We start from the raw sequence: 22,616 nt of genomic DNA on the forward strand, positions 1-22,616 counted from the left end.
ACAAGAGATTCAGCGTCATCGCTAGAAGAGAGCCAGATCCAGAGATACAGAGACATATTCAGAGCCAGAGAGCCCTAGATAAAAATAGAGCTAGAGCCAGAGTCATAGCCAGTGCAGTAGTGGCAAATCCAGAACAATAGAATGAGAGCCAGAGTGAGAGTCAGGGAACCAGAGTGACAGAAAGACAGAGACAGAGAAAGAGACAGAGCCACAGCCAGAGACAGAGAGACAGCCAGCCAGAACCATAGCCCTAGCAAGAGCCTGGGAGCTAGAGAGCCAGAGATAGAGAGCCAGAATACCAGAGCCAAAGACTGAAACATAGTCAGAGCCAAAAAATGAAAGAGCGAGAGAACCAAGAACCAGAGGCAGAGAGCCAGGCATAGCACAAGCGAGAGACTGAGAGCCAGAGCTAGAGCCAGAGGCAGAGAGGGAGATAGTGAAAATAGAGCCAGAACCATAAACAGACCCAGATAGCAAGAAAGGCAGAGATCCGGAGACAAAGAAAAAAACAAAATTTAGAGAGAGTCAGAGCCAGAGCCATAGGCCGAACCAGAACAAAAGCCAAAGCCAACGACCAAGCCAGAAGCAGAAATCATGGGCCAGAAAGACAGAGACAGAGACAAAGGAAGAGGCAGAGGGGCAGAGGGGCAGAGGGGCAGAGGGGCAGAGGGGCAGAGGGGCAGAGGGGCAGAGGGGCAGAGGGGCAAAGGGGCAAAGGGGCAGAGGGGCAGGGGGGCAGGGGGGCAGAGGGGCAGGGGGCAGGGGGAGGGGGCAGGGGGCAGAGGGGCAGAGAGGCAGAGCCAGTGCCAAAGAGCCAGAGCCAGATCCAGAGGCAAAAAGCCATAGGAGAGAAAAGTTGGAGCCACAGAGCATAGAAGAGCACCAGAGGTAGAACCAGAGTCAGAGATCCAGAGAGATCAAGCAAGAGACAGAAGCACAACCAGAGACAGAGAGACTGACACAGACAGGCAGAACTAGAGCAAGAGCCAGAGCCTACTCCAGAGTCAGAGAGCTAGAGAGTCAGAAACCCATAGCCAGAACCAATAACAAAGTTCCAGAAACAGAGAAAGAGAGCTGGAGTAATAGCCAGATCTAGAGAGACAGAGAAACAGAACCATAGTCACAGTCAGAATTATGGGGCTAGAGAAAGAGTAAATCCCAAGACCCAGAAACAATGCCAAGAGTGTCAGAGTCAGAGAGACCAAGTTAGAGCAGGACAGAACCAGAGAGTCAATGAGCCAGATCTAGGAACCACAGTGGGAGCTAGAGCCAGAGGCAGAGATAAAAGCTGGAGCCAGAACTAGAGCCAGAGCCAGGACCAGAGAAAGAGCCAGAGACAGAACTAGAGCCACATCTACAGATCCAAAGGAGAGACAGAGCCCAATTCAAAGACAGAGACAGAAATTCAGGGCCAGAAATACTGAGTCAGAAATGAGGCAGAGGCAGAGGCAGAGGCAGAGGCAGAGGCAGAGGCAGAGGCAGAGGCAGAGGCAGAGGCAGAGGCAGAGGCAGAGGCAGAGGCAGAGGCAGAGGCAGAGGCAGAGGCAGAGGCAGAGGCAGAGGCAGAGGCAGAGGCAGAGGCAGAGGCAGAGGCAGAGGCAGAGGCAGAGGCAGAGGCAGACACAGCGCAGATCCAGAGTCAGAGCTAGAGATTTATATTCATAGAATGAGGGAGCTAGAGCTATAAATCCAGAGAGCCAGTGGACCATAGCCATAGACAGAGTGCCAGAGACAGAGACAGAACTAAAGCCAGGGAACCAGAGAGCAATATAGCCATAGAGCCACAGCCAAAGTTGGAACCAGAGGACCTGAGAGAAAACACAAAAAAACTAGAGCCAGAGACAATGACAAAGGCAGACCAAAATCAGAGAGCCACTGAGCCAGACTCAAAAAGCTAGAGACAGAGCCAGAGCAAGAGAAGCAGAGACAGGAAGACAGAGACAGAGGTAGAGCTGAAGTCAGAGCCAGAGGGCCAGAGACCCAGAGTCAGAGCCACAGCCAGAGGCAGAAACCCAGAGCCAAGAAGGCAGAGACAAAAACAGAGATAAAGGTAGAGCTGAATCCAGAACCAAGGGGCCAGAGACCCACACCCAGAGCCAGAAACCCAGAACCAGAGCCCAAGAGGAAGAGCCAGAGCACCAGATGCAGAGAGCCAGAGCCAGACAGCTATAACCAGAACCAGAGTCAGAGCAAGAGAATCAGAGATCTAGAGTCATAGCTTGAAGTAGACAGCCAGATCCAGAAAGCAAGAACCAGAGCCAGAACCAAAGCCAGAGGCAGAGTGATGGGAGAGTCAGAGCCAGAGCCTGAGAGACAGAGACAGAGAAAAAAAGCCAGAGATAGAACCAGAGCCAGAAAGTCAGAGTGCCAAGGCCAGAGAGGCAGAAGCATAACCAAAGACAGGGATACAGACATAAAGAGGCAGGGCCACAAGCAGAGCAAAATCCTGAGCAAGAAAGCCAGAGCCAGAACCAGAATCTAAGTGTCAGAGCCAGATCAGGACAGCTAGAATTATAGCCAAAGTCAGAGAGCCAGAGTCACAAGCAAAGCCAAAAACAGAGAGACAGAGAGACAAGAACCAGAGAGCCTGAGAGCCAGAGCTAGAGGCAGAGAACCAGAGATCCAGTGCCAGAGATAGAAACATAGCCAGACACAGAACCAGTAAGACAGAGACCCAGAGACAAAACCAAAGCTATGACCAGAGCCAGAGCTATAGGCAAAGCTAGAACCAAAGATACAGAGGTGAGCCAGAACCAGATCCTGAGGCAGAAAGCCAAAGCCAAAAATCCAGAGACAGAATCTGGGCCAGAAATCAAGACAGAGGCAGAGACAGAGGTAGAGAACCAGACCAGGTCCAGAGCCAGAACAAGAGACAAAGCCACAGCCAGAGAGCCTGAGATTCTGAGAGCCAGAGACAAAAGCAGAGAGCCTGAGATCCGGAGACACAGAGCCATAGCCAGAAAGAGAAATCCAGAGACAGAGACAGAGAGCCAGAGTGCAAGAGCCTGAGAAATAGCCTGAGCCAGAACCAGAGGCAGAGGCAGTGAACCAGCACATGAACTAGAGTACAAGATCCAGAGGCAAACCAGAACTCATGCCAGAGTTCCAGAGACAGAAAGCCTGAGAAAGAAAGCCAAAATCAGAACCAGACTTAGATCCAGAGTGAAAAGACTAGAAAGTCAGAGTCATAGCCAGAAGGGGAGAGCCGGAGCCAGAGACATAGAGCCATAGCATGAATCAGAAAGCCCTAACTAAAACTAGAGATAGAGCCAGAGTCAGATTCAGAGAGGCAGAGGTACAGCCAGAGCCATAATGTGAGAACCAGAGTGTGAGTGGGAGCCATAGTCAGAGAGCCAGAAAGCCAGAAAGCAAGAGAGACAGAGAGAAAGTACTACAGAGCTACAGAGAAAGAAACAGCAATAGTCAGAGAGACAGAGGCATAGCCCTACAAGAAACAGAGAAATAGGATGTCAGAACCAGAAAACCAGGGATTTAGAGATGCAAAGAAAAAATTGAAGCCAGAGCCAGATATCAATAGGAGAACCAGAGCCAGAGCAAGAGCCAAAAAACAAAAACAATCAAACAAACAACAGAGCTAGAAAGCCAGAGGTAGAAGCACAGGCAGAGGCAGAGAGGCAGAGAGGCAGAGAGGCAGAGACAGAGAGACACAGAGACAGAGCCATTACCGAAGATCCATATCCATGAGCCAGAGCCAAATCCTGAGTCAGATAGACAGAGCTGCAACCAGAGTCAGACTGAGTCTGAGTCAGGATAATAGTCAGTGTTAGAATCAGAACTGGAGAGCTAAAGAGCCAGGGAGAGACCTAGAGCAAGAGCCAATGCCAAAGACAAAGAACCAGAGTCAGAGAGCCCCAGAGACAGACTCACAGAATCAGGAGTATAAACAGAGAGACAGTAACAGCCAAACCCAGAGTCCAAGAGAGAGAGGGCTAGAACCAGAGTCAAAGTCAGACTAGAACCAAGACCAGAGCCAGAGCAAAATGATAGTGTCAGAGAGCTACATCCAGAGCCAGAGCAGAGACAAAGCCAGAGACAGAGACAGAGACAGACAGAGACAGAGACAGAGCCACAGCCACAGTCACAGCCACAGCCAAAGACACAGCCACAGCCACAGCCAAAGACATAGCCTGATATACAGCCAGGGAGCCAGGGAGCCACAGAACCCTAGAGTCTGAGACAGATATCTAGAAAACCAGAGCCACAGTCAGAGTCAGAACCAGAGGGCCACCAAGTCAGAGCAAAAGAACTAGAGCCAGAGACAATGGCAAAGCCAGAGAACCAGAGGCAGAGAGCCAATGAGCAAGACTCACAGCACTATAGGCAGAGCCAAAGAGACAGACAGGCATATTCAGAGCCAGATCCAGAGCTGAAGCCAGAGGGCAGAGAACCAAAGACAGAGTTAGAACAAGAGACAGTATCACAGGAGAGCCAGAACTAAGGAGCTGAAGCCAGAGAAGAGAACCAGGGATAGAACAAGAGCCGGAGAGACAGAGAAACAGAAACACACCTGGAGCTAGAGAGGTATACACAGAAACACAGTCCAAGCAGAATATAAGGCCAGAGAACAGAGACCAAGAGCCAGTACCAAAAACAAAGTGCCAGAAGCAGAGCAAGAGAGCCAGAGTAGTAGCCAGAGCCAGAAAGCCAGACAGCTAGTGTTGGAGCCAGAGCCAGAGGCAAAACCAGAGGCAGAAAGTCAGAGAGACAGAGAGACAGAACCAGAAGCAGAGCAAAAGACAGAGACAGAGAGACAGAAAGCAAGGGAGACAGAGACAAAACCATAGCAAGAGCCAGAAACACAGCCCTAGCAAGAGTCTAAGAGCTAGGGCAAAAACAGAGAGCTAGAATACCCAAGCCAGAGACTGAAACATAGCCAGAGCCAGAATGCCATATTACCAGAGAGTCAGAGAGCCAGACAGCCAAAGTCAGATAGCCAGAGGCACGGCTGAAGTGAGAGCCTGACAGTCAGAGCCAGGGACAGAGATCCAGATATCCAGCACTAGTGCCAGACACAGAGAACCAGAAAGGCAGAGATCCAGTGGCAGAGACAAAAGCAAAGTGAAAATCAGATCCAGAGCTATAGACAGAGCCAGAACCAGAGTCAGAGCCAAAGATCCAGAGGAGAACCAGAGCCAGAACTGGTGGCAGAAAGCCAGAACCAGAAATCCAGAGGCAGAGGAAGAGGAAGAGAACCAGAGCCAGACCCAGAGCCAGAGATCCAGACAGAGTAAGAAGAATCAGACCCAGAGACCAAGAAGCACAGCCAGAGTCTTCTGGGCCAGAGAGCGAAAGTAAGAGCTCTATTGCAAAAGACATTGCCAAAAGCAGAGAGTTGTAATCAGAGAGGGGGGTGAGGGGGCAGAGTCACACAAGAGCCAGACCAGAGCTAGAGAATCAGTGAGCCAGATCCAAGAACCAAAATGAAAGCAAGAGCCAGAGGTAGAGATATAGATAGAGCCGGAGTCAGAGAGTGAATACCAGAGAACCAGAGCTAGAGAACCCTAGTGAGGACTAGAACTAGAGCTAGTGCCAGACTCATTGCCAGAGATCCACAGGCAGAGGCACAGTCATAGCATGAAAGCCAGTGTGAAAATGAGAGAGAGAGAGAGAGAGAGAGAGAGAGAGAGAGAGAGAGAGAGAGAGAGACAGAGACAGAGACAGAGAGACAGAGAGACACATACAGAGACAGAAACATGGCCAGAGCCAGAGAGCCAGAGGCAGACCCCTAGCAAGAGTTTGAGAGCCAGAGCAAGAGACAGAGGCATGGAGACAGAAAGCCAGAGCCAGTGAACAAACCATAGCCAGAGGCAGAAAGCCAGAGAGCCGAAGAGCCAGTGAACCAGAGACCAGGGCCAGAGAGAAAGTGACACACCCCAAGGGAGAGTCTGAGAGCTCCAGGAGAAGCCTAAGGAAGAGATTCAGATAGCTAGATCTAGGGCCAGAACCATACACAGACCCAGAGAACCAGAAAGACAGAGATCCAGAGAGAGACAAAGACAAAACCAGAGCAAAAGTCAGAGCCATAAGCAGAACCAGAGCATGAGATCCAAAGGACAGCCAGAGCCAGAGCCAGAGCCAGAGCCAGAAAACAAGAGCCAGAGAGTCTGAGCTGGAAAGCCAGAAGCAGAGGCACAGACAGAGGCAGGGCCAGAGAGGCAGAGCAAGTGCCAAAGAACCAGAGTCACAGTCAGAATTATGGAGCCAGAAAGCCAGGACCACAGTAAGAACCAGAAATATCCAGAGGGCCAAAGAAAGAGCCTGAGAGCGAGAAGAGGGCCAGAACACAAGCTAGAGACAGAGACAGAGAGTTAGAGTCAGAGATCCAGAGCCAGAGAACTGTAACTAGAGCTAGAGCTAGAGCTAGAGCTAGAGCTAGAGCCAGAGAGAAACAGCAGCAGAGGCAGAGCTAGAAGCAGAAGCAGAGAGCTAGAACCACAGCTAAAACCAGAGAACTAGAGAGCCATAGAACCAGAGATCCAGAGCTAGAGTAATAGCCAGGTTCAGTGAGCTCACGAGCCAGAGCCATTGCCATTGCCAGAAGCCAGGAACCCATAGCTAAAACTAGAGCCAGAGCCTGAGAGCCATAACCACAGCCAGAATCAGAACCAGAGGACCAAAGAGTCAGAGCAAGAGAGCTAGACCCACAAACAATGTCAAAACAGAGACAGAGGCAGAGACACTGAGCCAGGCTCATGGAGTTAAGAAGCAGAGCCAGAGCTAGAGAGGCAGAGTCAGAAAGGTAAAGCTAAAGCCAGAACAGATGACAGAGCCAGGTAGCCAGAGACCCAGAGGCCCAGAGGCCCAGAGACCCAGAGACCCAGAGACCCAGAGACCCAGAGACCCAGAGACCTAGAGACCCAGAGACCCAGAGCAAGAGCCAGAGCCAGAATTAGAGCCACAGCCAGAGCCAGAGCCAGAGCGCCAGAGTCAGAGAAGACATCCAGAGGTCGAATCAGAACCAGAGAGCCAGGGACAGAGAAACAGAAACACAACTGGAGCCAGAAATCCAGAGCCAGAACCAGAATAGAATCAGAGAAAGAGAGGCAGAGCCACAGTTAATGCCAGTACTTAGTGACTGACCCAGAGAGCCAGAGTCAGAGCCAGAGAGCCAGAGGTACAACTAGAGACAGCATGAGAGCCTGAGTGAGAGCAAGGGCCAGAGGCCAGAGAGCCAGAGAATCAGAAAACCAGAGACCAGAGCCAGAAAGATGGACAAACCAACTAGAGCCTGAGAGCTAGAAGAAAAGCAAGAGACAGAGAGATCTAGATAACTAGAGCTAGAACTAGAAACATATAGACCAGAAACAAACATCCAGAGATCCATAGCCAGAGTCAATGTTGAAGCCAGAATAAGAGCCAGAGCCACAGGCTGAGCAAGAGCTGGAGATCCAGAGGAGAGCCTGGGCCAGAGGCCAGAGGCCAGAGGCCAGAGTCAGAGATTCTAAGCCAGAAATCCAGAGGCAATGGCAGAGGCAGAGGCAAAGGTAGAAGCATAGGCACAGGCATGGGCACAGGCAAGGAACAGGCAGAAGCAGGTGCAGAAAGTCAAAGCCAGTGTCAAAGAGACAGAGATAGAGCCTGAGAGAAAGAGCTGCAGGAGAGCCAGAGCCATATATCCAGAGAGTCAGAGCCAAAGCCAGAGTCACAGTCACTGTCAAAGTCATAGCCAGTACTAGAGGGTCAGAAAGCCAAAAAAAAAAAAAAGAGACCTAGAGCCAGACCAATTCAAAAGACAAAGAGTCAGAGGCAGAGAGTCACAGAGACAGATTTACAGAATCAGGGGAAGAGACATAGACAGAGAGAAAATAACAGAGCCAAAGCCAGAGTCACAGACAGAAACCCAGAGCCAGAGTAAGAGGCAGAGTCAGAACCAGATGGCCAGAGAGTCAGAGAAAGAAAGCTAGACTCAGAGACAATGACAAATTCAGCAAGTCAGTGTCAGAGAACTACCAAGCCAGACTCAGAGTGCTGGAGACAGAGGCAGAGCCAAAGCCGGAGAGGCAAAGTCTGAGACATAGAGCCAGAGGGACAGAGACCCAGAGACAAAGCCAGATCCAGAGACATGGAGCCACAGGAGAGACAGAGACAGAGATACAGAGTCGGAGAAGACTGACAGAGGTAGAACCAAAGCAAGATAGTCAAACATCCAAACCCATAGAGAGAGCAACACAAGGGTAGCTAGAGAGACATATATAGAGAAGCAGAGACAAGGCCAGAGTGGGAATCCAGAGCCAGAGAGCCAGAGACCAAAAGCCAGGCCCAGAAACAAAGTGCCAGAAGCAGAGCCAGAGAGCCAGCATCAAAGCCAGAGCTAGAGGCAGAGCCAGAGCCAGAGCCATAAAGAGAGAGGCAGAGCCAAAACCTGAGAGGCAGAGCCATAGGCAGAGCCAGAATGAGAGCTAGAATCAGAGATGCAGAGACAGAGGACAAGAGTCAGAGCTATAGCCAAAGCAAGGACCGTATCCAGAGCCAGACAACTATAGTCAAAGCAAGAACTAGAGAGCCTCCATGATAGCCAGAACCAAAACCAGAGACAGAGACAGAGACAGAGACAGAGAAGCCTAGCTAGAGCTAAAGAAAGAGAGCAAGTGAGGTAAAGGTTCAGCCAGAGCCATTGCTTGAAAGACAGTGTGAGAGACAGAGCTGGAAAGCCTGAGAAACAGAGAAAGAAAGACAGACAGAGAAGGAGACAGAACCAGAGCCAATGCCAGAGAGCCGGAAGTACAGCCCTTGTGAGAGTCTGAGAATCAAAGACAGCGAAAGGGAGCCAAAATGCCAGAGCTGGAGACCAAAACATAGCCAGAACCAGAGATCCAGAGAGCCTCAGCACCAGACAGCCAGAGCCAGAGGACCAGAAGTAAAGACCCAGAACCAGAACAAGAAAGTGCAGAAAAGAGAGGAAGAGAGCCAGAGCAATTACCAGATCCAGAAAGCCAGAGAGCCAGATGCCCAGCCTTAGCATGAGCATTAAAGCCAGGGTGAGAGACATAAACAGAGAGATAGAAAGCCAGAGCCAGAGACTGAAGCATAGAAAGAGAGAAAAAGCATGCCAGAGAGACAGAGAACTAGAAACCAGAGCCAGAAAGAAAGCTACACAGCCCAAGTGAGAGCCCAAGAACCAGAGACCAAGCTCCAGATAGCTAGATCTAGAGCCAGAAACATACCCAGATACAGAGAGCCAAAATGGAGAGATCCAGAGACAAAGTCAAAGCTGAAGTCAGAACAAGAGCCAGAGCCAAAGGCAGAAACAGAGACAAAGACAGAGCCAGAGGAGAGCCAGAGCAACAGCACAAGCCAGAGAGCCAGAGCCAGAGAGCCCTAGCTAGAGCTAGCACTAGAGTTAGAGCCAGAGAGGTAGAGTCACCGTCAGACCTGTGTGAGAATCAGAGCCAGAAAGCCTGAGAGCAAAAGAAACAGGGAGACAGAAAGACAGAGATGGAGAAAGATACAGAAGCATGACCAATGCCAAAAAGCCAGATGAACAGTCCTAACGAGAACCTGAGAAATGAGTGACAAAGAAAGAGAGCCAGAGAACAAAATACCCATGGAAGGAGTTACAGAGACAAAGTTCGTAGCAGAGCCTGAAGGAAGGATCATCCAGAGAATGCTCCACTTGGGGATCCACCCCATTAAACAACCACCAAACCCAGACACTTGGCAGATGCCAACAAGGGCCTGCTGACAGGGGCCTGATATAGCTGTCTCCTGAGAGGCTCTGTCAGTGCCTGGCAAATACAGAAGTGGATGCTCACAGCCAACCATTGGACTGAGCACAGGGTCCCCAATGAAGGAGCTAGAGAAAGTACCCAAGGAGCTGAAGGGGTTTGCAGCCTTATAGGAGGAATAGCAATATGAACTAACCAGTACCCCCAGAGCTCCCAGGGACTAAACCAACAACCAAAGAAAACACATGGTGGAACTTGTGGCTCTAGCTGTGTATGGAGCAGAGGATGGCCTAGTCTGTCATCAATGGGAGGAGAGGCCTTTGGTCCTGTGAAGGTTCTATGCCCCAGTATAGGGGAATGCCAGGACCAGGAATGGGAGTGGATGGGTTGGAGAGCAAAGTGAGGGGGGAAAGGATAGGAGATTTTTGGAGGGGAAACTAGGAAAGGGGATAACATTTGAAATGTAAATAAAGAAAATATCTAATAAAAAAAGAAAAGAAAAGAAAAATTAGTAGGAGAAAAAGGAAGAAAGAAAGAAAGAAAGAAAGAAAGAAAGAAAGAAAGAAAGAAAGGAAGGAAGGAAGAAAGAAAGGAAGGAAGGAAGGAAAAAGAAAGAAAGGAAGGAAGGAAGGAAGGAAGAAAAAATGGAAGGAAGGAAGGAAGGAAGGAAAGAAAGAAAGGAAAGAAGAGAAAGTAGAGAGAAAGAAAGAGAGAGGGAGAGAGAGAAGAAGAAGAAGGAAGGAAGGAAGAAGGAAGGAAGGAAGGAAGGAAGGAAGGAAGGAAGGAAGGAAGGAAGGAAGGAAGGAAAGAAGGAAGAAAGGAAACCAGAACTTCATAGCCAGAGACCAAAACATAGCCAGAGCCAGAGAACCAGAAATGAAACCCAGAGAGAAAGAGGCACAGCCCAAGCGAGAACCTGAAAGCCAGAGAGTCAGAAGCAGAGATCCAGATAGCAAGACTTAATGCCAGAAATATAGCCAGACTCAGAGAGCCAGAAAGGAGCGAGACAGAGACAGAGACAGAGACAGAGACAGAGACAGAGACAGAGACAGAGCCAGAGCCAGAGCCAGAGCCAGAGCCAGAGCCAGAGCCAGAGCCAGAGCCAGAGCCAGAGTCAAAGCCAGAACTAGAGGTCTAGAAACCCAAAACAAGAGACATTGAGCCATATCCACTGCAAATGCAAGAGAGTTAGGGTCAGAGAACCACAGAGCCAGACAAAGAGTCAGAGAAAAAGCTAGAGCCAGAGACACAGAACCAGAGCCTGAGTCAGAGACACAGAGGGCCAGGACCAGAGTCAAAAATCAGACTAGAGCCAGGAACCGAACTAGTTTGTGCCCCAGAAGTATACCCAGATGCAGAGAGCCAGAACAAAAGCCAGTTAGAGCCAGAAAACCAGTGCCAGAGCCATATCCATAGAGCTAGTGAGTCAGTGAGCCAGTGAACCAGGGCCATAAAGTCATAGAGTCATAGGGCCACAGAGCCATGGGGCCATAGAGCCATAGAACCATAGAGCCATAGAGCCATAGAGCCATAGAGCCATAGAGCCATAGAGCCATAGAGCCATAGAACCATAGAGCCATAGAGCCATAGAGCCATAGAACCATAGAACCATAGAGCCATAGAGCCATAGAGCCATAGAGCCATAGAGCCATAGAGCCATAGAGCCATAGAGCCATAGAGCCAAGAGCCATAGAGCCATAGAGCCATAGAGCCATAGAACCATAGAACCATAGAGCCATAGAACCATAGAACCATAGAGCCAGAGCAGAACCAGAGACAGAGACAGATACTCAGAAAGCCAGAGCCAGATCTAGAGTCAGAGCCAGACCCAGAGGGTCCTTGAGCCTGAGTAAGAGACATAGAGCCAGAGCCAATGTCAAAGGCAGAGAGCCAGAGTCAGAAAGCCAGAGTAAGATCTAGAGCCAGAGAGGCAGAGCCAGTGCTAGAGCTGAAGCCAAAGCCAGAGGGCTAGGACCAAAGGCAGAGAGCCAGAAAACCAGAGAGTCAGACCAAAGTCAGTGCCAGAACCAGAGCCAGAGCTAGAGAAAGAGAATCAGAGCCACAGTTAGTGCCAGAGATCTAGAGACAAGCCCAGAGAGCCACAATATGAGCCAGACTCCGCCAGAGCCAGATTTAAAGGACCAGAGAGCCAGATTAAGAACCCTGGAGCCAGAAAGAGTGTCAAAAGCAGAGAGCCAGAGTCAGCAAGACAGACTGAGCCAAACCTGAGACAGAGAGACAGTGAACCAGATCTATGAATCAGGCTGAGAGCTAGAGCCAGAAGCAGAGCTATAGATGGAGCCAGAGGCAGGGCTAGAGACAGAGACAGAGAACCGCAACCAGAGAGACAGAGACAGAGAGTCAGAGAGCCCAATTCAAAGCCAGAGCCAGAGCCAGAGTCTGATCAAGAGCCACCAGAGAGCCACACCCAGAGCCAGAGATGCAGAGCCAGAGAAAAGAGCCGCAGGTAGAATGAGAGCCCAAGAGCCAGAGCTCCAGAAAGACAGAGTCAGAGAGAGAGAGAGAGAAGTAGAGGAATAGGGACAAAGAGACAACAGGCAAAGCCACGGTGAGAGCTCAATCCAGAGCCAGAGAGTCACAGACCTTGAGGCAGAATCAGAAACAAAGTGCCAGATCCAAAGACAGAGCCAGAAAACCAGAAACAGAAAACTCAAGCAAGAAAGACAGAGACAGAGATAGAGCCAAAGATCCACAGTCAGAGCCAAAGCAGAGAAGGGAGCCTGAGGTAGAATCAGAGCCAGAGAGCCAAAAAGTCAGGGACAGAGAGCCAGAAACACAACTAGAGACAGAGAGACAAATACAGAGAGTCAGAACCACACACAGAGACACAGAGACACACACACAGAGAGAGAGAGAGACAGAGTAAAAGACACAGCTAAGGCCAGAGAGCAAGAGATTCAAAGAGCCAGATCCAGAACCTTAATCAGACAGGCAGAGCCAGAGCAAGAGACTCAGAGTAATAGCCAGACCCAGAGAGCCAGGGAGCCAGAGCCAGAATCATAAAGACATGGAGCCAGAGATATAGAGGAAAGGCAGAGCCAGAGAGCGTAAGCCAGAAAGCCAGAGGCAGAGGCAGAAAGCCAGATAGGTAGAGCCCGAGCCAGAACCAAAGTCATAGAAAGAGAGCCAGAAAGGCAGAGATCCAGAGACAGAGACAAATCCAGGCCAGAACCAGACCCACAGGGCGAGTGAAAGTAAGGACCAGAGCCAGAAAGCAAGAGGAAAGCCAGGGCCAGATGCTGAAAGCCAAATGCCTAAATCCAAAACCAGAGAGCCTGAGCAAGAAAGAGGCAGAGAGCCAGAAGCAAAGAGCCAGAGCCAGTGATAAAGAGCCAAGCCAGAGCAAGTGCCAGTGAGCCATAGGAGAGCCACAGCCAGAGCCAGAGCAGAGAGCCAAAGGTAGTCATAGAGTAAGAGTGAGAGAGAGAGAGAGGGGGGGAGAGAGAGAGAGAGAGAGAGAGAGAGAGAGAGAGAGAGAGAGAGAGAGAGAGAGAGAGATTGACAGAACCACAGAGCAGAGAGACTGACAGAGAGGCAGAGCCAGAGTCATTGCCATATCCATAGCCAGAGAGACCCAGAAAGAGAGCAAGCGCCTAAGGCAGAATAAGAGAGCCAGAGTAATAGCCAGAGGCATAGGGCCAGAGAGACCCAGCCATAGCCAAATCCAGTGCCAGAAATCCAGGGACCATTAGCCATAACCAGAGGCAGACCCAGAGCCTGAGAGCTGAAGCCATAGGCAAAGCCAGAACTAGAACCAGAGGCAGAAAGACAGAGCCAAGAACTAGAGCTATACCTGGAGCCAAAGGTATGTAGCTAGTGCTAGAGCTTGAGCAAGCAAATCAGGGAGCCAGAGCCACAGAGTCAGAGACCAGAGTGAGAGAAAGAAACACAATTCAATCGAGAGTCTGAGAGCCAGAAGCAGAGAGCCAGATATCCAGAACCAGAGCCAGAACCATAGTCAGATCCAGAGAGCCAAAAACTCCGAGATCCAGAAACAAAGACAAAGCCAGAGCCAGAGTAGAGACAGAGCCAGAAACAGCAAGCCAGTGCCAAAAAGACAGGCCAGAGAGCATAAGCATAAGTCAGAAAGCCAGCATCAGAGCCAGTGCCAAAGAACCAGAGATCCAGAGCTAAAGCCAAAGGAGAGAGTTGGATCCAGAGACCCAGAGCTATAGGCAGAGCCAGAGAGCTCTAGCTAGTGCTAGAGCTAGAGCCAGAATCAGGACTTGACAGCTAGACCACAGCTAGAACCAGAGCAGGATATCCAAAGTAATAGCAACACCCAAAGAGACAGAGAGCTAGAGCCAGAACCATACCTAAAGCCAGAGCCAAACAGAGTCAAAAATCCTGAGCCGCAGCCACAGAGAACCTTAACCAGAGACAGAGACAGAGAAGGTGACAGAGACAGAGACAGAGCAGAGCAAAATACAGATCCGAAAGCCAGGGGTAGAGAGCTAGAGCTAGAGCCAGAGATCTAGAGACAGAGACAGAGAGAGACAGAGACAGAGCTAGAGAACCATAGTCAGGGAGACACAGAGCCAGAGCCAGAGCCAGAGAGCCAGAGCCCTAGCCACAGACAGAAAGCCAGAACCAGAGCTAGACTTACAGGCAGAGAGCCAGAGCCAGAGAAGAGGTCAGAGCCATTACCAGAGCCAGCACCAAAAGATTTAAGCCAGAAAGTCTAAGCCAGTGAGCCACAGCCAGAGGGAAAAACTCAGGGAGTCCATGCTAGAGGTAGAGAGCCAAAGAGCCCAAGACACTAGACAGACAGATAGACAGATCCATATACAGAGTCAGATCTAGAGAGCCAGAGCTAGAGGTAAGACAGCGATAGAGTCAGAGTGTCAGGGCCAGAGCCAGAGTCAAAGCCAAAGCCAGAGGCAGAGGTCCAAGGACTCAGAGATAGAAATAGAGACAGAGATAGAGATATAGATAAAGAGACAGAGACAGTGTCAGGGGGGAGAGAGGGAAGGGAAGTGGGAAAGAGGGGTCAGGTAGAGAAAGGAAGAGAGAGAGGTAAAGAGGGAGAGGAGAGAGGGGGAAAGAGAAAGGGAGAGGGAGAGGGAGAGAGAGGGAGAGGAAGAGAGGGGGGGAGAGAGGGAGGGAGGAAGAGAGCGGGAAAGAGGGAGAGGGAGAGAAAAAGGGGGAAAGAGGGAGAGGGAGGGAGAGAGAGAGGAAGAGAGACAGAGAGAGGAAGAGAGATGGACAGAGACAGAGGGAGAGATGGAGAGAGGGAGAGAGAAAGGGAGAGAGAGGGGGGAAAAACAGGGAAAAAGAGAGGGAGAGAGAGGGAAAGAGAGAGGGAGAGAGAGAGAGAGAGAGCTAGAGCCAGAGTCAGAGAACCAGAACCAGATTCAGATTGCCTAGTGCCAGAGCCAGAGTCTGAGTTAGGTCCAGGAAGCCAGAGAGCTAGAGCCTGGGGGAAGCATTGGAATCCTCAAAACCCACCCCCAGAAACACATCTACTCCAAGGCCTACAGTGAATGGCCCTATAGTAATTCTCATTCAAAACTCTAATGTTACCAGCACTGGGCACATTCTGTCATGGAAAGTGGATGGTGATTAATGGGATCCTATCCTCTCCAGTTGAACTACTTGGCTGATAGAATCTGTGAAAGGGAGACTCTCTTCAGTTTTGCACACTGCTGAGCCTGCCAGGTTCTACTAAACATTTCCAAACCTATGGTTAGACAGATGGCCCCTGTTAAATTCAATTGGTCACAAAGTAAATCAGATAGATATGAGAAAACTACTTTTAGGGAAGTGGGGGAGTAGACAGCTACCAAGGAGATGGGAACAGTAGTGGTATGATGGTGGAGTATGAATTATGTATATGTGTGAAATTTTCAAGGAACAAGTTGAATAATAACAGATAATTTGTTAACTAATAGTTCTAACATGGAAAACTGAGAAACAAAATTGAAATAATTCTTTATGTATTATCAGAATATACTAAAATTAAACAGAAATCAGAACCCACAGAAGTGACAAAAACACTTGGAGACTGAAAAATACACGTTTACTAAATAGTAGGTCACTGAAGAAATTAGGGGAATTTTATTGGATTTTAAATTTTTGATGAGTAATTTCAGAGTAGTGTGTAATTCATTGTGATTTGTCCCAAATTACCTTTGACCTTCCCCAATCCTGCTGATCCCCCTTTCCTTCCCCACAAGCACCCCAGCATATCACACCAATGCTAACAGAGTCTCCTTCCAGTGGCTCCTCTATACAGGCTATCTAACTTCCCACTATGCCTTTGGAAACCTTGTGCCTCTGTGCTCTGCCAGGCAGGTCCTAATAACTTCTCTTCCAGATGCTAACCAACTGGAAGCTTCATTCTTTTCTAAGCTAATGCTAGTAGTGCCAGAATGAGCTATACAGAGAGAGAAAAGAAAGTTACCAGTGCCCATCTCTGCTGAGGACCCTCTATAATACAATAACAATCTAACTTACCTTTTCATTGCTGTGGTAAAAATACCATGACAAAAGCAATTGAAGGGATAAAGGGCTTATTTTGGCATAGAGTTTCAGAGGGATAGTATCAATCATGGTTGGGAAAACATGGCAGCAGGTAGAAACGGTAGGGTGGTGAGAACAAGAGGCTGGCTTATCATATTGCATCTGTACTCAGGAGTCAGAGAGTGAAGAGAAAATGAGGCCATACTATATACCTCAAGACCTTCTCCCTAGTGAATCACCTCCCTAACTCTCATACTAAGGGTGACACAACCTTCACAAGTGTCCCAACAGCTGGGGGCCAAGTATTCAAATAGGAGAACCTATAGCAGTTATTATGCACTTAAATTGCAATAAACACTTACCTGATAGGCAAGATACTTGCAGCTGTACAGCAATGGGATTAACTGATAGACCAATCAACTGCTTTGTGATTGGAGCTAGACCTGTTCCATAGGACAAAATCCATGCCTGGGATTATAAACCTGGTCCAAAGCCCACTGCTAGGAAAGACACGGGCCCAATGGAAAATGAACTATGCTTATTTTACTAAATGGATGCTGTTGTGGTGTCCTCTAAATATTTGCGCTTATACTAAAACATAAGTGCTACTCTAACCCTTTGTTGAAGTTTATTTCTGCATCGAATGGCAGTTAATTCAGAGTCAGCTGCACAAAAGACTGAGAGTAAGTGACTGTTGAGTGGTCAGCATTAAATGGATCATCTTTATTACCCCCTCCCAAGATCCAGAGAAAAGGATGTGGAAAAACTTAAGAGCCAGAGATGGAGGAGGTTTACTGTGAATATGGTATGACCATTGCAGCCATGAACCCATAGTACTTACCTGCACAATATCCACACAAGATCAGGCTCATCAACTCTCCATGGGAGATAGAGGAGGGGTTCCATTCCACTCTGAGGATCTTTGGACAGTTAGCTACTGCTAGGGGTGAAGTCGGGTTTTTTTCCCCCACAGCTCTTAAGATCCACCCAAATGCCAGTAAATAACCCCTACCCATCCTCATCCTGGCAACTCCATTGCAATTTACTTAGTCACAAAGTAAGCATGTAAGTCAAAGGGAGACCAGTTGGAAGAAATAAAACAGGACAAGAAGGGGGACAAGAGAAAATAACAGGAAGTGAACTTTATCAAAGTATGTTTAGCCATGAATGATATTGTCCTATTTTTTTTTTAAGTGAAGCTTTCTACATATCAGTACTGAATTTGGAGAGAAAGAACACATGGAAGTAATTCTATCAAAATAGCCAGGAAAGAAAATGCCTTAGAAAAAAGTTGCCTAAGTATATGTAAGATCTTTAAAATGAGTATTACCAAATTGTAAAAATACAAATCAGAGACACTAAAAGCTGAAAAGTCTTCTTACGTTCATGGATCAACAGATGACTACAACAGAACTGAGGAGCTCTTGATAACTGTGTGTGTAGCCACACCCACAACTAAGGATAGAACACTGTGGTTACCTCCCCCAATCATGCTGGGAATTGGTCTGGTTTGGGTGTGTGCAGATCTTGGGCATGCTGTCACAATCACTGAGAGTTTATAAGGGAAACTAGCCTATCATGTCTGCCTTACATTCCCCATGTCCTTAACTAATTTGGACACTAATAAGGCTTCCAACACAGACGATTATAACGTGTCTCTAAAATTTAACTTTACTTTCACTTACCAGTCAAAGACCTAATCCTTGTATGCAAAAATAAAAGTGAAAGAAAGACAAAAAGTTAATACAAAAGAGAACAGGCAAAGCAATGATGAAGAAATGACTCCTTGCAAAAGGCTTTCTCTATAGACTTTAAAGGCACCTAAGCCACAGTTTCCCAATCGTTTAACCTGTCATAATAACTGTCATTACTGACCCACCTGCAGAGTGGACCTCTGAACTGGTCTTATCTTCCTGGTTCTTGCTTGATGTTTCTGGTTTTGGGGATCCATTTTCAGATGGACTGGAGTCCTTTTTGGATATAATTTTCTCACTCTTGGGCATGTTGGTGGTATCTAGAATGGAAAAGAAAAGAGAGAGAAATGAGTGTAACATATGGACCTGCCTCAAAAACAGGATAGGAGGAGATCTTCAAGAGCCATGGTGACCCTTTGTGACTTTACTTGCTATTCCGTGTTGAGGCTAAAAGCCCTTCTAAGGCCTCCAAGAGAAAGGACCAGGGTCCTTAAACATACATTAAGAATAACTTGAGATTAGTGGAATTTCCTTTACTAAAATAAAAGATTAATGTAAGTATTTAGTAAGCAAAAGAGAAACCATGATCCAAAAATGGACTCACCAGAAGGAAGACACATTTACTTTACCAGCCAAACTAGAGAGAGGTTCTTCCCCTTGAATTTTTGTTTCATATCCACCTAGAAATCTGGCATTCTAATCTTGGACAACAGCTGATCAAGTATACACTCACACACAAAGCCCTTGGTTCCTTACCTCTTTCTGGTCCTGGGTGTTTGACTGCCTTTCCCCGTTGATGGCTGCTCTTACAACTGAAAATCTCTGTGACTCCCTGGTAGAGGAGTTCATGGAACATACCATAGCAGCCAGGGAGAGGGGGATATCAGCAGGGAAGGCTTTGGCCAAACCATTGAAATTATGGGGCCCACATGGGGCACACCCCCTACAGATCAAGAGTCCAAAATGAGTCACAAAGGATAGTGGACTTCCTGGGGAACAAGGTGGGAGTTATTTTACACCCAGGGTACCTTAGAAAACATGACCATCAGGCAAAAGGTACACACAATAAAGGTTAAGAGGCTAAAATTTCCTTTGTAAAGCCTTCAGTCTGCTATCCTTTTGAGATTAGAATTAATCTCTAGATCTTGGCTTCTTTGAGATTAGAATTAATCTCTAGGTCTTGGTTTCATCTGAAATCAAGAAATTGTTCAAAGCTTCTAGTCCCACTCCTCCAGACAAAAGCTTAAATCTTGCAGATAACTATTTAAGAAAGAAAAAGAAGACATTCTTGTTGAACTTTATATTGTTCAAAAGGTTCTTTCTCACCAGGCAGTGGTGGATCATGTCTTTAATCCCAGAATTTAGGAGGCAGAGGCAGGTGGATCTCTGTGAGTTCAAGGCAGGCCTAGTCTACAGAATAAGTTCCAGGACAGCCAGGGATACACAGAAAGACCCTGTATCAAAAAAAAAAAAAAAAGAAAAAGAAAAAGAAAAAAAGAAAGAAAGAAAGAAAGTTTTTTCTCTCTATTTTCCATTAATGTTAACCATAAAATATTAAGAAAGTTATAAAGTACTATGCCGGGGCCTAGCAAACACAGAAGTGGATGCTCACAGTCAGCTAATGGATGGATCAAAGGGCTCCCAATGGAGGAGCTAGAGAAAGTAGCCAAGGAGCTAAAGGGATCTGCAACCCTATAGGTGGAACAACATTATGAACTAACCAGTACCCCGGAGCTCTTGACTCTAGCTGCATATGTATCAAAAGATGGCCTAGTCGGCCATCACTGGAAAGAGAGGCCCATTGGACACGCAAACTTTATATGCCCCAGTACAGGGGAATGCCAGGGCCAAAAAGAGGGGGTGGGTGGGTAGTGGAGTGGGGGTGGGTGGGTATGGGGGACTTTTGGTATAGCATTGGAAATGTAAATGAGCTAAATACCTAATAAAAAATGGAAAAAAGAAAGAAATGATAAATGTTCAAGGAGATAGACATATTTAACCTGATTTATACATTACAATGTATATATCTGCCAAAGACTAGATAGCATAATCAACATGTATAATTTTTTATCTTCCTGCATTATTTAAAATACATTCAGCTTTTAAAATACATTAAGCTTTTAAAATACAAAAAAAGAAAGAAAGTTATAAAGTTCTAGAGTAGTATTTGTTTTTTCTTTTGAATAAAGGTGTCCACAAAAGGTAATAGGAGAAGGTGCTCCAGACCTTAGTAGGAACTTAGACCTTAGCACAGCTGACTCCATGATGGAACTACCATTCAGACCATAACACTCAGCACACAGACATCACCAACTGCCAAATGAAAACAAAAGTCTAACTAATCAACGTTAATGTACATCCAGGAAAGTCTCTAAACCTTGCTTTTCTGCTTCTATAGTTCCACTTCTGGGATACTGTTCTTGTAAATTGAAGTATATCAACAAAGAGTATATTTCTTTTGTGCTTAAAAACTCACTCTGAGAAAGGCTTGGGGGCTACGCTGGGATCCTGAATAACTAGTGTAGTCTCTGGAAGGCTAATAAAGACTTTCTTTTGTTTGAACCCTTGTCTGAATAGTTTTCTCTGTTGGATACCACAACAGAAACAAAATACAAAAACACAAACACAGACAAATAAGTAAAATAAGCTACAGTATTACTTCTACAAGCTCAGTAATCCATAATACCAGAAACCAAAGACACTGAGATGGCTGAGATGCCAGACAAAAAATCCAGTGCCCCACTTTTGAGAATGTTCCATGAATATACAGACCAACGACTCAAAGTAGTAGATGAGGTGAAGAAAGCAGTTCAGGAGGTAGACAGGAAAGTCACTAAAGCTGATATTTTGGAGAAGAAAATTGAAATCATAGAGAAACAAAATGTTTAAGGAAATTGAGACCCTTAAGAAGAATTAAGCAGAAATGCTACAAAAGAAAGACAAATCAGTCCTCACTGATAACACTAAGCAGGAAAGAGAATGCCAAGAATGGAGGACAAGGTCAATACAATCATACATCTAGGCCTGTGTGTGTCTGTGTGTGTGTGATATGTATAAAGAAAAATATAGAGAAACATGGCAAAAAACTTCCAAGAACTTTAGAATACTTTCAAGAGAACTAACTTAAGAATCAATGAAGTTCAAAAAGGAGCTGAAATTAAAAACAGAACAGAAAATATATATTCAATAAAATTATATCAGAAAAGTTTGGGATTTAAGAAAAAGACATGGCTATCCACACAATGGAAACATTTGGAACTTCTCTGCAGGCTTACCTTAAAAAAACTTCAATTAATTAAACATTTTGTAAGGGGTTTCAAATGCTTCAATCCCCCTTCTACCGTGCAAAGGTAGGGGAGAAAAGATGGTAAATAGGACAAGGGAATATGGATCTATTTAGAAGTAGTTCTTTGAAGCAATTCCAATCTCTTTTTCTCAGGATACCAGCAGTCCAGGATACCAAACACGAATCAGCAGTGGTCACACAATCCAACAGAAGCAGCCAGGCAAGAGACCCATGAAGCACTGTGAGGCTAGCTGTGCAAGTACATCTTTACTGTCTGTTGAGTCCTATTTACACTCTCTCCAAACATCACATGAGCTCCCATGGGTCTTGCTTCAGCCAAACAGCACATGAGTCTGCATCAAGTGATACAAGTAGAAACGTTTCACTTAATAGCCCCTCTTTTGTTAAAAATTTGCTCTTTCCCCCTAACACCAGAACCATCCATCTCATCTTATATCATTGGGATGACTGTCTTCTAATAATTGTTTCCTGCTGAATAGGGGTAATGTATTCCTGTCTAGATTCCAAGAAAAATAATATGGTTAATCTAAAAAGAAGAAGAAGAAGAAGAAGAAGAAGAAGAAGAAGAAGAAGAAGAAGAAGAAGAAGAAGAAGAAGAAGAAGAAGAAGAAGAAGAAAGAGAGAGAGAGAAAGAAAGAAAGAAAGAAAGAAAGAAAGAAAAAACAAAACAAAGAAAGAAAGAAAGAGAAAAAAGAAAAGAAAAAAATAGCTGTAGCATTTGTTGTCCAGTCTCTGTTTTTATCCAGTCTATGTGCTGTCTGTCAAGCCTGTGTGTTCAGTCTCTGTGTGATTGTTCATTTGAGCTACCTCTTTTAAGGCTAATTTGCATGCGTATCTTAGAGAACTGAGTGTGTCACCTGGGTTTATTTGCTTTGTGAAGACATTCGTGTCTTAGCTGATCAGAGTTTCTCCCTGGTCAGATCTAATCTTTATAAGCTTTGTTGGTAATATTTACTCATTCCATGTAGATACATTAGCATAAGCATGCCCCCATTTTAAAACAGTTGCAGGTTTCAATTCTAATATCAACACATCCTTGTGGTATATTGGTTGACCTAATTCCTCAGTTTATTCAATGACCTAGCGTTTCTCGGCTACTGTTGTTCCTTTTTTTTTAACCAACATTAAGAATACTTAGAGTTAACAAGGCATTATTTAATCTGTCCCTGGGGGGTGAGGTTACTCTCCCTTTTTGTTTAATAAGCATCTCTTTTAAGGTATGATTGGCTCTTTCTATAACTGCTTGTCCAGTGGGAATGTGTGGTAGGTATACCAGTAACATGTTTTATATTGTAATATGTGAATAATTGTTGCATCTTATTGAATACATATGAAGGAGCATTATCAGTTTAATTTGTGCAGGTATCCCCATGTTTGTCATTATTTCCAATAAGTATGTAATTATACAATCAGCCTCTTCATAACTTAAAGTAGTTGACCACTGAA

General features: G+C 46.5%; 1 protein-coding gene across 1 annotated transcript in view; it reads right to left on the minus strand.

Annotated features, from left to right (window-relative positions):
- Tcp11x2 (t-complex 11 family, X-linked 2) overlaps positions 1 to 18,677 on the minus strand; it is a 39,093-nt gene extending 20,416 nt beyond the window's left edge. The window contains exons 1-2 of the mRNA NM_027952.3: positions 18,620 to 18,677; positions 18,049 to 18,183 (exon numbers count right to left, since the gene is read on the minus strand). Of these exons, the coding sequence (NP_082228.2) occupies positions 18,049 to 18,172 (124 nt within the window). The 5' untranslated portion in view covers positions 18,173 to 18,183; positions 18,620 to 18,677. The remainder of the gene's footprint in view (positions 1 to 18,048; positions 18,184 to 18,619) is intronic.
- Between the last annotated feature and the right edge of the window lie 3,939 nt (positions 18,678 to 22,616).

The sequence above is a fragment of the Mus musculus genome, chromosome X (assembly GCF_000001635.26).
Source record: "Mus musculus strain C57BL/6J chromosome X, GRCm38.p6 C57BL/6J".
NCBI classification, from domain to species: domain Eukaryota; kingdom Metazoa; phylum Chordata; class Mammalia; order Rodentia; family Muridae; genus Mus; species Mus musculus.